This window comes from Eubalaena glacialis, chromosome 13 (genome assembly GCF_028564815.1).
Source record: "Eubalaena glacialis isolate mEubGla1 chromosome 13, mEubGla1.1.hap2.+ XY, whole genome shotgun sequence".
Classification (NCBI taxonomy): Eukaryota; Metazoa; Chordata; class Mammalia; order Artiodactyla; family Balaenidae; genus Eubalaena; species Eubalaena glacialis.
Genome location: NC_083728.1, coordinates 11,336,144 through 11,351,723, shown reverse-complemented (window position 1 = coordinate 11,351,723; position 15,580 = coordinate 11,336,144). Strand labels below are relative to the sequence as shown.

At 51.1% G+C, this 15,580-nt stretch overlaps 1 protein-coding gene across 2 annotated transcripts in view; it reads left to right on the top strand.

Annotated features, from left to right (window-relative positions):
- BCAS4 (breast carcinoma amplified sequence 4) overlaps positions 1 to 15,580 on the top strand; it is a 58,490-nt gene that overhangs the window by 16,473 nt on the left and 26,437 nt on the right. For both annotated transcript variants that reach the window (XM_061209781.1, XM_061209780.1), the window contains exons 3-4: positions 8,078 to 8,179; positions 14,389 to 14,523. In XM_061209781.1, the coding sequence (XP_061065764.1) occupies positions 8,078 to 8,179; positions 14,389 to 14,523 (237 nt within the window). The remainder of the gene's footprint in view (positions 1 to 8,077; positions 8,180 to 14,388; positions 14,524 to 15,580) is intronic.

Here is a 15,580-nt window from a genome sequence, read left to right as displayed (position 1 = left end):
ATGTGGGTCCAGGTGGGAGCTGGGTAACGAGACTGATTTTGAACGTCCTGAATGGTTCTTTCTTCATCACCGAACATTGGACACCTTCTCTGACTGGTCCCTTGGTGAGCCTGAGGACGCAAAGAGAGACAGGTCTGTCTCCATCCACCCTCCCCTCCCGTCCGCAACAGCCCCCGATCCCCCAAGCCCGATCTGTGTACCAGCCGCTGTCCTCCAGGGTTGAAGCACTGGCCTGGAGGTGTGTTCCAGGTGCAAAGCGAGGCTGCAGAGGTTTTGAAAAGGAAAAGAGGTTCTAGAAGGAACTGGGCACGTAATCCCAAGACTCAGTTTGCTTTTTTTTAAAAAAAACGAAGAGGTGTTAAATTCTGCCTGGGAAATCAGGAAGGCTTTGCAGAACAGGTGGTGATTAATTTGGGGTTTGAAAGAGGAACAGGAAGAATTCAATCGCTGGGGGGGCGGGCATTCAGGCAGAGGGACCGGCCTTTGAGGGTGGCATGCTGGGCACATAGGGACAGTGTGGGCCCACACAGTGGGGCATTGGGAAAATGGTGGGGACGGGCGATCCTGGGACACTTTTGTTCTCAAATCCCAGTGCATCCTCCTCCCATGAAGCGAGATCCACCATCCACCCTCAATGAGAGCTTTGGGCAGAAGTCAGCTTGGATAGACAGGGAGGGGCCAGGCCTTACTTGCCTTAAAAACTTCAAGGCTTCCTGTGGTGGGAAGTCTGCGTTTGTGTTGCCAGGAGGCCCAAGATTGTATGCAGCATCCAGAAGATCCTCTCCAAACTCAAAGCCTAGAGATGCATTTATGCAAAGATTTTAAATACAGAGGTCACAAGATGACCCATGGGCCCAGTCCTGTCTGCAGACATGTTGGATGTCTCTGGAAAAAAAAAGAAAAAGGAATGAGCTGCTGACATTTATAGAATGTCATGCAAAAAAGTATGGATTCCCGGCTTCTCTTGGAAAAGCAAAGATCTGTCTTTCCCCCCACCCCCTGCCCCTTGCGTGCTTCTTCTCACCTGGCAAGCATCAGCCAGAGCTGGACAGTGGCCACCCCTGTGGAGAGCACACGTACTCTCCAGCTTGTCACCGTCCCCACTGCTCCCCATGGGAGCCTCCTTGACTCCCTGGCCACCTGCCAGGTGCATCCGTCCTGTGCTGTGTGCGTGTGTTTTATGGTAGAGAACATTTCTCTGTACTTCGGGCCCTACTGAAAGCAGGCAAATATCCACCAGACCGAGAGAGTCCCATGTTTTAAGAAATGGAAGAGATAGCACTTCCCGGGAAGTGAAGACTATTTCAGTGTGTTTATATGCAAATGAGCATGTCTACATTAATAATAGAATGCGCCTTGTGCGATGCTTTTGTGGCCCATGGAGGTGTTTTGTGTTTGCAGTCCCTACAGTGAGGCTCTGTGCTGATGCCGTTTAGATTATAGAAATCCTCTCGGCCCCAGCAGCTGGTGCTTAGCTTACCTGGTGTGTCTGTGCCCAGGTGTCGTGGGCTCCATGGCACAGAGAGAGAGCTGCCCAGCTATCAGCCCTGGCTTGGGACCTCCTTTTCTCTTTTGATCCAAGCCAGGGATGAGTGGGGACCTCTGGGAGGCAGGTGATGTCACACCATGGACCACTGTCCCCAGGGCCCTGCTTTGGCCTTTGGAAACACTGATCAAGTTAGAGGTCCCAGAACGGTTGGCTCCCTGGTGCACAGTCCAGAGAGAAATGGTTTATTTCTGATAAAATCAGGCCATTAGGAATGAGAGTCCACCTTCCTGTCTGATGTATTAAGTCCTCTGCCAGTCTGTCCCGGATCACTCTAAGTGACCAGCATTCACACCATGTGCTCGTGACCTGTTCTAACCTTAGATATAATACCTCTTGCCATCACGTCAAGCTCTGACTCTTCCCAATGGGGCCTTGGGCACAGCATGTCACCTTTCTGTACCTTTATTTTCTCCTCTGTAAAATGGAGGTGGTGGCTCTGATTATCTACTGCGGCATCAAACTACCCCAACACTTAGTGGGGTGAAACAACCACCAATTTATTATGTGGGCCAGGACAGGGCACAGAGGGTACCGCTCATCCAAGCCCCGTGGCACCTACTGGGATGGGGACATCCAGGGTGGCTGCTTCCCTCACTTGTCTGATGTCTGGGCTGGGAGGGCTGGCTGGCTGGGGACCGGTTGGCATCACTCTCCTCCATGCAGCCTCTCCTCATGGCCGTCTGGCCTCCCAGAGCCAGCGCTCCAACAGATGGGAAGTAGAAACCTCTGGAGACTTGGGTATGGCAATTAACACAGTGTGACTTCTGTCGTATCTTATTGGTCAAAGCAGCCACAGAGCCCACCCGGATCCAAGGGGAAAGGACATAGACCCCTCTTCTTCATGGAAGGAAAGTACAGAACTTGTGACCATCAATCATCCACTGCAAACGGTACCCATCTCCAAAGAGTGATCACGAGGAATAGACGAGGCAGGGATGTGCCCTTTACATCCAGTAGAATGGCCAAAATGAAAAAGACAGACATTAGCAAGTGTGGACGAGGATGCGGGACAACTGAACTCTCCTTCACTGGCTGGTGGAAATGCACAAAGGGACAGCCGTGTGGAACAGAGGCTCGCATACAAACGTTCATAGCAGCTTTGTTCATCATGCCCCAAACTGGAAGCAGCCCCAGTGTCTGTCAGCAGTAGAAATGGGTAAATAAGCTGTTGTTTATTCATACACTGGAATGCACAGCAGTGGAAAAGAACGACCTGCTGTACACAGCAACATGGGTGATTCTCACGAATGTGCTGTTGAGGGAAAGAAGCCAGACACACGAGTACTTCCCGTGTGGAGCTCCATAATATGAAGTTCACACCTAGGCAAAACCAGGCCATGTGATGGAGGTCAGATAGAGGTTAGCTTTGGGAGGGTGGTCATGACCGGGAGGAGGCCAGAAGGAGCTTTATGGGGTGAGGGGATGTTCCATGCATTGGTCTGGGTGGTGGTTGCACAGATGTAAACACACATACCAGTTCATCGAGCTGTCTGCTAAGGCCTGGGCTCTTCACTGTATGTCATTTACACTCAATCAAAAATAATTGCTTAGCATGGTGTCTGCTATGTATTAGGTGACCCATAAATAGTAGCTACTGAGGTCATCATCATCATCAATATTAAAGCACCAGAGGGCTGCGACACAGATGAGTTTATCCACAGAAACTGGATTTGTGAGGCCTTTCAGCTCAGTGCCCTTGGGGGTTTGGGCAGCTTGTCTGGGCCCTCGGAAACCCTAGTAGCCTTGGGCCCACCTTCTGGCAGGGAGCGGACTCTCCCATCTCTCACATAAATGGAGAAAATTTCCTGTTGGCCTCGGCCCAGCAGTTGCATTTGGCGTTGGTGTGTGTTCTTAGGTCAAGTGCATCTGGCTCTTCTTCCTGGGCCTTGCATCATCCTGGATAGCCATGTTTGCTCTGTGATAACCCCTTGCGTCCGCTACCCAGACTTCTGGGCTCCAGAGACCAGCTCCGGGGAGCTGGGAGGACAGGCTGGGGAAGGGTCCGCCAGGCTCCCCGGCCCATAGACCCGGCTGGAGTTTCATCCCATTAGAGGCTCAAAAAGCACTGATTCTTCCCTGACATCTTTGTTCTTCTGAGAAGTATGCATAAGCGTGAACTCACGTGCCTGTGATGTGATGATTTGAGGTGGGTTGGGTGTGAGAAGAGAAATGTGTCCCTTTCCTTCCACTCCCCTATAAGATGAACAGTGCATGAGGTGTCCACGGATGCCATGCTGGGGAGACTGTAGGTGGTGGTGGGGACTACGGTGAACCAAAGGGGGCTGTTGTCACCCAACTCCAGCTGATTGTTGCCAGGTGGAACATGGGCTCAGTGTGGCCAGGTCTTCTGATTTTTCACAAGAAGCCCGAAATCTGGGTTTCTAAGGGAAATATCCTTAATTTTAGATCTTGGCACCTAGCTTGGTTGTACTTTCGCTTTTTCAGGCTGGCTCTGCGTGAGCCTGATAGAACACGTCTGCAGACCTCTGGTATTGGGAGGTGGCCTCAGACCCACCTGGGTTAGCACCCTTCATCTCCCACTTTGTAGGTCTGCAACCTTGCCCAGCTCATTTAGTTGTTCTCAGTTTCATCACCTATAAAACAAGGTTGAAGAGAAAGCAATTCCTGTACCACAGGGTCTGTTCCCAGCACGTGATGAATGCTCCTGGGTGTTGGTATCCTTCCCCTCCTCACCCAGCCCATGTTAAATACCCTGGTTTTTGTCTCTCGGTTCCCGGCTCTTGGGGGAGCCAAGAGGAAGGTTTGGGGGTGTTTCAGACTCCAAGGACTACCCTCTACTTTCCCCCCAAGGACCTGCAGGCTGCCTTCTGGGCAGGCGTAGAGAGTTCCCTCTGCCCTCAGTCTCAGCCAGTGGAGAAGCCTCTGCAGAGAGGGGCCTTCCTGCTCGGCCCACAGACCCTCTGGCCCTCCAGTTCCCGAGGATCTGAAGGGAGGCGGGGAGAGTTCCAGAATCTCATCTCCGCCACGTTCCCTTCACCCCCGTGGGTTGCTAAGACCAGTCCCTCCTGATTCTCACTTGTTCTCCCCTGCTTGTTTCTTTAGAAATTAACAGAAAGAAAAGATCTGCCTTTGATTCCCTGTGCTCTGACCTTGTCATGAGTTTCTGTTCTTCATCGCATCATGGCAATTTCTCCCGAGTTTAGCCTTGTTGAGGGATGGGCTTCTCTCTAGGAATTTGGCCTGGGGGAAACAAGGGAGGATATCGAGCCCTTTTCCCTATCCCAGCTAACAAATGCAGGCGCCTGCAGGAGCCAGGCAGGATGTGGAGGGAGTCAGGGGGTTGGGGTGAGGCGCTAGGGATGGGTGGCCGCTGCAGAAACCGGGAGCGCACGTGCCACTGGGAGGGAGCATTTGCTGCTCAGCCCAGCCTGCGGTGCCTGGGAGACGTGGGCCCAGTGTTGCCAAAGCTGCTGACTTTTAAGAGGAGTTATAAATCCGCACTTAATCTGTTGAATATTTTAAAGCCATATCTATGTATTTTATTTTGGAATAGTTTCAGATTTACAGAAAAATTGCAAAGAGTGCAGAGAGTTCCCATGCACCCCTCATCTAGTTTCCCCCACTGTTAACCTCACCTCGGTACCTTTGTCAAAACCAAGGAACCAGCACAGATCCTTGGCTACTCACTGAACTCCACACTTGGTTCTGTTTCCCCAGCTTCCCATTAATGTCCTCCTTCTGTTCCAGGATCCCATCAAAGACACCACATTGCCTTAAATTGTCAGGTCTCCTTAGGCCCCTTTAGTCTGTGACAATTTCATTCTTTCCTGACTTTCCATGACTTTGGCAGTTGTGAGGGGTATTTGGTATTTTGTTAGAAGGTCCCTCAATTTGGGTTTGTCTGATGTTTTTCTTGTGCTTAGACTTCGTTGTGAGTTTCTGGAGAGAATCCCCAGAGCTGAGGTGCCTTCTCATCACATCACATCAGGGGCACATGACACCCACACGGCATCACTGGGCTGGTGGCCTGGCTCCACGGTAACATCACCATTTCCCCCTTTCCACAACCGGTTCAGTGCCTTGTTCCTATCACATTCGTGTGTATTTATCTTATAGTTGGGGATATAGTCCAATGTTACATTATTTTGTTGCTCAAATTGTCCCAGTTTGGGCCATTTGGCTCTTTCAGGTTGGCTCTTGTGTTCCTTTGACCTGCCCCATCCTTCACTTTTTTTTTTTTTTTTAACACTTTCTTACTTTCTGGCACTATGAGGTGCTCCAGGCTTTTATATGTTCCCTGCCCCAACCCTAGAACCAGCCATTTCTCCTTGGAGCCCCACTTGAGTTTTAAAGTTGGAAATTAAGTCAAATTTAAAAACGAAAACACTTTGTGGGCCAAATGAGCCACATATGTGGGCCACACGCAGACATGGATGATCTTGTATAATCCCTAAAGCATTCTTTCGAGAGAAGCACTAGTCTGATCCCCACTTTACAGATGAGGAAACCGAGGCACAGAGAGGTCAGGGCAGAGACTGAGGCCAGGCAGCCTGATGCCAGATGCCACCCTCTCAGGGCTGCTCTTTGACCCCAAGGGGTCAGGGCATGGGAAAGGAGTGTGCCTCAGGACAGTGGGCTTGGAGCCAGGTGCCCGGGGAGATGGCAGTGCCCTGACCAGAGGAGGGGGACCAGGAAGGAAGGGTTTGGTTTTAGACATGCAGGTGATGGAATGGCTTCCAGGAAACCCAGGGCAAGGAGGGAAGTGTCATCCTGAACAGTGATGGGAGCAGAATGGCAGGAGAACCACAGGTCTCATATACTTAGGCAGAAAGAGGAGGGAAAATGGGTACAGTTTTCAAAAACATTTTTAAAATTAAAATTTTTTGCTGAGTTGTCACCTTGTATTAGTTAGCTATTGCTGCATAACAAATTACCCCCCCCCATACTTAATGATTTAAGCAATGATCTTTATTATGTGCTAGTGTCTGTGGGTCAGGACTCTGGTGCAGCCTAGCTGGGTCCTGTAGGTCAGGGTCTCTCACAGGCTGCCATCGAGATGTTGGCCAGGACTGTTGTCATCTTAGGGCTCGACTGCGGCAGGATTGCCTCCAGGCAAAGTCAGTGTTTCTGGGCAGGATCCAGTTCCTCATGATCATTGAACTGAGACCCTCAGTTCCTCACTGGCCATTGGCCAGAGGCAGGCTTCTCCATCACGGCAACTTGCTTCATCACAGCTGGCAGGAGAGGGCAAGTGAGAAAGAAGAGGAGGTGGGGGGAAGCATGCATGAACCAGGCGGTGGGAGAGACCGCCAGCAAGATGGAGTGACAGTCTTCTAGTCTCAGGAGGGCCATGTCTCACTTTGGCTGACTCCTCTTCATTAGAAGCCAGTCTCTAGGTCCAGGCAATGGTCTCGGGGAGGGAATCACACAAGGACGTGAACACCAGGAGGTGGGGCTTGTTGAGGACCGTGTCAGAAGCTGCCCGCACACGCCATGCCAAACAGTCTGCTAAACGTTCTATCCTCACTGCATTCCAAGGAAGCAAGGACTGTCTTGATTGCTTCCCTGTCCAGACAAGCAAAGGAGGGCTCAGAGAGGTGCAGTGACTTGCCCGAGGTCACACAGCTCATGGTGGGTAGAGCTAAATTCAAACTCCAGTCTGAGTCCTAGTAGCCCACTGGTGTTTCTCTGACTGTCCCCAGACCGCCACTGCAGCACAGCCTTGGAGCTTGGCTGAAAACAGATTGCCCGCCAGCCCCACGCGAGCTAGACCAGACTTGGAGGGGCCTGCAAATCAGCATTAACAGGCTTCCCTCCAGGGGATCCACATGCTCCCTAGAATCTGAGAGCGGTATGTATTCTGCCTCTCTGTGTGGTCAGGACACGGTGTACGTGGAAATGGAATCTCTCTTTCTCATACACACACACACACACACACACACTTAAGGGTTAGGCTTGGTCCTTTTGGCTCTGAAGGGAAAATGGAGGCTTAAGTGTCCGATCTCAGTGATCAAGGGAAAGATGTGGCTTCCCAAAGTTCTCAGTCGCTTTTGGGGTCCTTCCAAGCAGAAGAAGCTTGAAATTAAATGAGATGCATGGTGCGCAGGAAATGCTTAGCACAGTGGCTACGTGTAGGAAGCACCATGATGATGAGACTCATTATTAATGTTAATGATTATTATTAACTCTTCTCATTGATATTATTAGTTCCAGTGTAACAAAAACTTGATTTACCTCGACTTCAGTTTAGAGAAGAGATTTTGATTCTTTCCATTTGGTCCAGTTCACTGGTTTACAATATAAAGGTATTTAGTTTGGAGCTGGTGGTGTTGGGTGTTTGGTCGGGGGGAACAATTAATTTGCAGTTCAGTAAATAATACCTGGTTGGGTCTGGGGTGCCGAGAGGCAGTGAGGTTGGTCCCCACCTGGGACTATGGGTCGTTCCTGGGCCTGTCCCTGGGCAGAATGGCATCAGCGAGGTCTCTGAAGAGCCCGGCTGCCCCCAGGGCAGGCAGGAGCACGCGGGGCTGAGGCAGAGAGCCTGATGATCTGTCTTGTTCCCTGCAGATCAGGAGCGATACCTCACAGATCCTGGAGGAAAACATCCCCCTCCTTAAGGCCAAGGTGATGGAAATGCGTGGCATCTACGCCAAAGTGGACCAGCTGGAGGTGAGTCCAGGATAATGAGCTTTCTTTGTGAGCCCCACGGACTTGTTCTGGCTCTTTCATCGTCTCTTCCAAGATGCTGATCTGGCCTTGATAGTGTCAGGCCTTAGACCCAGTGGAGTGGGGTGGTGGCCAAAAAGGGGCCTACACAGTATTTCTAAAATATGACAAACATGAATGTATATAAAGGATCCCATTTAAAAATCAGGGTACTTTATATAAAAATCTGCATTTTCAGCTGCTTTTGGAAATTCAGAAGCTTTCATAACCCTAGACCCACCTTTCTTTAAATGCTTTATTCTGTTTATTTTTTAAGGTATAAATACATAAAGTGCACACATAGTAAGTGTACAATTCAGTGAATTTTTACACATATAAACTCCCATGTGAAGATGACCCAAACTGAGAAATAGAACATTTCCAACCCCTAGGCTATATTCTGGTAGAGCTGGTGGCAGCCGCCCCTCAGACGAGACATGTGTTCTGCATTTCACCACAATCCGCACCATGCCCTATTGCCTCACTACTGAATTATTTCACCCGCCTTTTACCTGTGTGAGCACCAGGCTAAGGTGCATGGTATCTCATTTCCTCTTGGCTGCACTGCAACGTCAGTATCCTCACCGTCCCATCTCCCAGAGGAGGAGCACGAGCTCTGAGAGGGTAAGCCACTTCTCCGGGGTCACACAGCTAATTCTGTGAAGCTGGGACTTCAGTTCACATCCTCTGGAGCCCAAGCTCTTACTCAAACTGGGGCCCTTGGCTTGGGCTCCTGGCTTCTTGTACAGTGAAGGACCGGGAGGCTGGAGGAGCTGTCACCTAGACCAAGGGGATGTGTGCCCCTCTGAGCTGTGGAGGAAAGGAGCCCGGCAGTGGGCCCTGGAGTTAACAGAGAATTAACATTCTTGTCAGCAGAGAATGAGGCAGGAATATAATTAAAACTTTGCCCTTGGAATAGCTGATTCATTTGAATTTTATTCCACATGTTTGAAAGAGGAAAGAAAATGTGAAGATTTGTAGCCCTGTTTCTTGCCTTGCTTGGGCTGGCCCAACTCTCAAGCCCAATTTTTTCCTTAGTATTCAGTCCGCTAGCATTTATTGAGGACCTACTATGCGCCGCTGCAGGGCTCTCACAGTGAGAAAGAGTCCAAGGGCGTGTTCCAGCCAGGAGAAACACAGCAACAAAGCATGACCATAGCATTTCCCGGGGTTGCTGTAACAAGTTATCACAAACATAGTGGCTTAAAACAACATGAATTTAGCATCTTACAGCTCTTGAGGTCAGAAGTCCAAAATGTGTCAGCAGGAGTCAGCAGGGCTGGTTCCTTCTGGAGGCTCTGGGGGAGAGTTCACGTCCTGGCCTCTTCCAGTGTTTGGAGGCCGCCTGCATCGCTCAGCTCATGGCGCTGTCCTCCACCTTCAAAGCCCACAGCGTAGCATCTTCCAGGCTCTGTCCTCCTCTGACTCTCCTGCCTCCATCTTATAAGGATGCCTGTGATTACCCGGATAATCCAGGACTGTCTCCCCAGCTCAAGATCCTTATTCACACCTGCCAAGTCCCTTTAGCCATAGGAGGTGATATATTCACAGGTTCTGGGAATGAGGATGGGATATTTTGGGGGGCCCATGATTCTGCTGACCACATTCGCCAAGGGTGACCTAGAGGGAGTCGAGTGCTCTGGAGGGAAGTAGCGAGCAAGAAGTGGAACCTTCTGGCCCCGGGAGGGTGAGTGGAAGGAGCTGTGCTGAGTGGGTGAGGGCACAGCTCAGGCAGAGGCTCAGAGGTGGGGGGCATCTGCGCTCTGGGGCAGGAAGGAGATGGGGACACTGGAAGGATCCTGGGAGGGCCAGATTACAGGGATGAGGGAGGTCATGACCTGAGTGGGGCTGGAGAAATTGGGCAGCAGGAGGCCCGTTGTCTAGGCCTTCCACTCCAAGGTCAGCATGTTGGCCTTTGCCTGAGGAATAGGAAGCCACTGAAGAGACAGGATGGCTCAGTGGTTAGCAATCATTCCCCACTCCTGGCCCCTGGCAACCACTAATCTACTCTGAGTCTATGGATTTGCCTCTGGACATTTCATATAATATGTGGCCTATAGTGTCTGGCTTATTTTACTTTGCATAATGCTTTCAAGGTTCATGCAGGTTGGAACATGTGTCAGAACTTCATTCCTTTTTACGAATGAATAGTATTCCATTGTAGGGATGGCTATACCACATTTTGTTTATCCACTCATCAGTTGATGGGTCCTTGGGTTGTTTCTACTTTGGGGCTATTATGAATAATGCTGCTATGAACATTCACGTTCAGGTTTTTGCGTCGCTATACATTTTCATTTCTCTTGGGTAAATACCTAGGACTGGAATTGCTGGGTCATGTGGTAACTCTTTTTAGGAACTGCCAAGACCAGTTTCCAAAGTGTTGACACCATTTTACTCTCCCACCGGCAATTACTGTGAGCTTTAGATGGAGATTGCAAACTCAGATGCCAACAGGATCCGGGACTGTACTGGGCAGTCAGGTATTAGAAGACCAACCCCAAGCCACGCCCCCTTACTTTCTGGGAAGAGCTGGAGCTGAGAAGCAACTCTCCCCTTCAGTGGGGTGTGAATCTCTCGTCTGCCACAGTCCCCACTCTGCCCTAGAGTCTCCCCAACATTGAGGCTAAGTGGCATTTGCCTCTTGTCAGCCCCCAGGACTGCTGCTTTCCTTAGACTAGAGATATTTCTCTGTAACTGGGTCTCAATTAAAAGGAAGAAAAAGTTAGTCCAAGAGGGTCATGGATTTCAAGGCAAATGGGAGAATATGTATTTCCCACTAAGCTGCATGTGACATGAGAACAATAAAACTTAGGACCCGATCAGACCCCAGTCTGAGGCCGATGGATTCCAGAGCCAGACCACCTGGGCCTCAGGTCTGCCCCTTGGGTAACTCACTCACCCTCTCAGCATCAGTTTCCTCCTCTGCAAATTGTGACTCTGTCATCGTGAAGGCGTTAGTCCAGCACCTGGCATCTTGTAGATGCTCGCTGAGGACAGGCTATCACTGTGGTGGTGGCCGTTGCCCACAGGCTGAGAGCCAGAATCTGGGATGCCTGCTCATCACTCGGCCCAGCCGACTGGGGGCTCCAGGGCCTAACATGTCAGGGGGTTCCAGGGAGCCCAAGACCACTCAGCTCTCAAATCAGTGTGACCCACGGGAGGGGAGGCTTGGGAACCACGGGGGTGACCTTTCAGGCCAGAAAAAACCAACATTTACTGAGCACCTGCTATGAGCCAGGGACTCTTAAGTGCTTTAGTTGAAAGAACTTGCTTCACCCTCACAGCAGCCCCAGGAGGAAGGTCCCATTATTAGTCCTATTTTGTAGAGAAAGCGGCTGAGGCACAGAAAGGCAAAGTTATTTACCCAAGGTCACACAGCTAGGAAGTGGTGGAGCTGGGACTGCAAAAGTCAGTGCTGCCGTTGGCACCCTTTCTGGACTGGGCCCTGCTCTGAAGCTGGGGGCCTTTGCCACAAGGATTCAGATACATCATTCAGGACTCACAAATAAATTTTAAAACAATGTGACTTTCCCGTCTCTCTCATCCCTCCCCCCCTTTCCTTCTTTCCTTCCCTCCTTCCTTCCCTCCCTTCTGATAATAAAAGTGGTTCATTTTCATTGTAGAGAAAATTATATAGAAGTCACCTATAGTCCCAAGGGTGGTCCCGATTAGCGGTCACCCTCCTTCTGTCCCCTCTCCTCCGCTCTCTGTGTGGATGCGTGTCCGCGTCTTTCCAGTTTCCCCGGATCAGCTTTCCTGGCCAGGTTTCGGCCTCTCCCTGGCTGCGGCCTGGCCGGGCTGCCCTCTCTGGCAGGCACTTTGGAGGCGGTTCCGACCTCGTGAGCGCACATTCCTCAGCGGCCCTCATACTCCCCACCACATCGGTATTAACGCAGGGAGCATAAAATTGGAATCGGCTGGAGGAGGGACTGTAGAACTTTCTTTTGTGTCTTACAACCAGATGTGCGGGCCCAGCAAGGCCAGGGGAAGCTGCCCAGCCCGTGGCTCCTTGTCTCCCCACCCCCCAACACACACACACACACACACACACACACACACACACACACACACACTTGATGTGGCTTATTCAGAGCCTTTCAGCTCTGCCCTTGCCAGAACCGCAGGGCGGCGGCAGCACAACAGTGCCACCATCTTGTGTTCAGCCAGTGTCTTTTTGCTAAGGATGCAGTCATTCATTCATGCATGCATGCATTGATTCCTGTGTGTGCATTGATTCATCCATGCATGTGTGCATTCATGCGTGCATGCATTCATCCATGCATACATTCATTCGTGTTTGCATTCATTCATTCATTCATGCTTGCATGTATTCATTCCTGTGTGTGCATTGATTCATACATGCATGCGTGCATTCATTCATGTGTGCATGCATTCATCCATGCATACATTCATTCTTGTGTGTGCACTCATTCATTCATTCATTCATTCATGCTTGCGTGCATTCATGCCTCCACCATCCAGCTGAGCCCCTTCCAGCTGACCAGGCCCTGGTTGTGGCCTTGTGAACAGCACTGACTCAGCACCTGCTCTTCCAGAACTCACATCTAGAGGGAGATGGACCGTGAACAAGCAGACAGGAAGTTCAGAGGGAGAGGAAAGCTAGGAAGATGGGGAAACGGGGTGGCTCCGCAGTGACGTGGGGCATGTTAGATTAGGTGGTTGGGGAAGACCTCTCTGTCGGGGGGACAGTGGATCCAGGGCCTGAGAGACAAGCAGGGTTCACCCCATCGAGAACAGATAAGTGCTGCCGGTCTGGAGAGAGCTGGTGCAAAGGCCCTGTGGAGGGTGAGGCCTGGTGTTTTCAAGGAACAAAAGGGCAGCCTGTGTTGCTGGTGTGTGGGACATGGGGAGAGGCAGGGCTGGGTGGTGGTGGGCCTTGCTGGATGAGGCTGACCAGGGCTTTCCATCCAGTGAAGGGAGGCTCCCTCGTGGGGCCCAGCACTGAGAGGGTCTCCTGCCTCTTCCTGGTGCAAGAAAATCTCTTGCATTTTACTATTGGAACAGGGAGGTCCGCAGAGGGGGGCTTGTCTGAAATGGCACTGGAGCCGCCACCTTTGGCGGCCTTCCCAGGTGTATGTGCAGTGCACGCACACAGGCAAACACATGCACATGTACACACCACACACACAGACACATGCACACAACACACATATGTGCACACACGCAAACATACACACAACACACACAAACACATGCACACAACACACAAACATAGGTACACACGGAAACACACATGCACACAACACACAGGCACACCAGAAGTCACAAATGAGTTTCACCGGGCCTGCACAGTACTTTTTTAAATTGTGAATTTATTGCTAACGTTTTTAAAAACTGGACACTTTTCATAAAATCTGAATGTCCTTTTTTTTTCTTTTTAAATGATGTTATATGATATTAATTGAGCTCTTAATATACCCTAAGCACTTAACTGCAGAGCAAGGTTGGTATTGTTATTATTCCCATTTTACAGATACGAAAATTGAGGATAATAGAAATGAAGTAACTTGCCGAAAGGCACACAACTAGTAAGTGATAGAACCTGGATTCTAGTCCAGAGAATCTGACCCCAGCATTCTCTTCTCTCTTCTTTTTTCTTTTGAAATTGGAGGTTCTGCACTAGAGACCCAGAGCTGAGTGACCCTTGGGGGCCGGGACCTGGCATTCCAGTTCACCCTGTCTGCACTCATCCTACTTCACCCGCTTGTCACCTGCCTGGCCCTTGGCAGCTTCTGAGTTTGAGACTCCCCCAATATCCATCAAATATTAAAGTGAGCGATTTCTAAAAAATCCATTTTTCATAGAGAAGGCTGTGCATCCTGAGTCCCCTCTCTGCCACTTCCTGGCTGTGTGACTTTGGGCAGGTGGTCCAAACTCTCTGAGCATCAGTTTCCCTCCTCTGTAAAATAGAGGCTAAACAGAGGGTCACTAGGGGGAGAAGGTGAGAGGACACGAGTGGAGGCTCGGCCAGGCTAGGCCTCCTAGGGGGAGGTATCACTGTTACTGTCAGGGTTTCTGAAGGTGCCCCCAGCTGGGCAGGCGCTGCCTGAACTCTCCCGGAGCCCATGGGGCCAGGTGAGAGGGAGGCAGCCAGGAACACACCCCGGTCTGTGCAGATGTGGCATCACTGCTTTCCCCTCTCCCACCAGGCCTTTGTCAAGATGGTCGGGCACCACGTCTCCTTCCTGGAAGCCCACGTGCTTCAGGCCGAGCGGGACCACGGGGCCCTCTCACAGGCCCTGCGGAAGTGGCTGGGCTCCTCGGGACTCCCTGCCTTCGGGAACGTGAGTATCCCCTACCTCCCTGCCCCCTCCCAGACCCTGGAGCAGGGAGAGGGGCTCAGGAAACAGGAGTTCAAAGGGCACGGCTGGCTTCTGCAGACAGGAAACAGCGTCTGGCTGGCCGGTGGTGGGCTGGCCAGGTGGCTGGAGTGTTGCAGTGCCTCCCTCGTGCACCCCTGCTTGCCCTGAGCCGCGTGCTTTGGTGCTGTGACTGCCCGCCTCCTCACCCACCAGTTAGTTAGTGCTGCTGTTTGCCAAGCACTGTGGTCCATCTGGGGTTACCATGGTGAATAGAAGCAGCCCCTGCCCTCCTGTCCCTTCCTTCCACACCTAAGGACGTGCTCAGAGTGACTTGCAGAATTCAGGTGGGGTCCCCCTTCCCAAGGCACAAGTCAGCCTCTAGCAGACCAGAAAGCAGGGGACGGTGAGAGGGGCAGCCAGCCCGCAGCTTGCAAAGGCCTCTCTCTCCCACATTGCTGCTTTCCTGGGATCCTCCCTATAAGAAAGGAAGGATCATTGTGTCCCTTTTATTGATGGAAAAACTGAGGCCAGACTGATCCTGCCTTGCAGAGACCTTCAGTGTTTAAGCACCTCTGTCTTTCCGGCTTACTGATTCCCTAGTCTAGGGGACATTGGGCAGTGTCTGGAGATGTTGCGATTGTCACAACTGGAGGCAAGTGGGTAGAAACCAGAGATGCTTTTAAACACCCTAGAGTGTACAGGACAGCCCCCCACACCAGAGAATTATCTAGCCCTGAACATCAGTAGTGCTGAGTTTGAGAAACCCCACTCTAAGCTGGATTTGATAATTTTATGTCAGGTCTGCTTTAAGCACTTTGTGTGCTGTTGTATATGGCATTCGGTTCTCATGCCAGTCTTTGGAGGAAGGTACTTTTATCATTTCCCCATTTTACAGATGAGGAGACCGAGGCTCAGGGTGGTGAAGGGACTTGTCCGAAGCCACAGTGCCTCAAGTGGCAAGGCCAGATTGGAGCCCTGGTTGACCTATCTCCAGGGTCTTGCCCTTTCCAGGAAAGGGGTCTTGCTCAGCCAGCTGCTC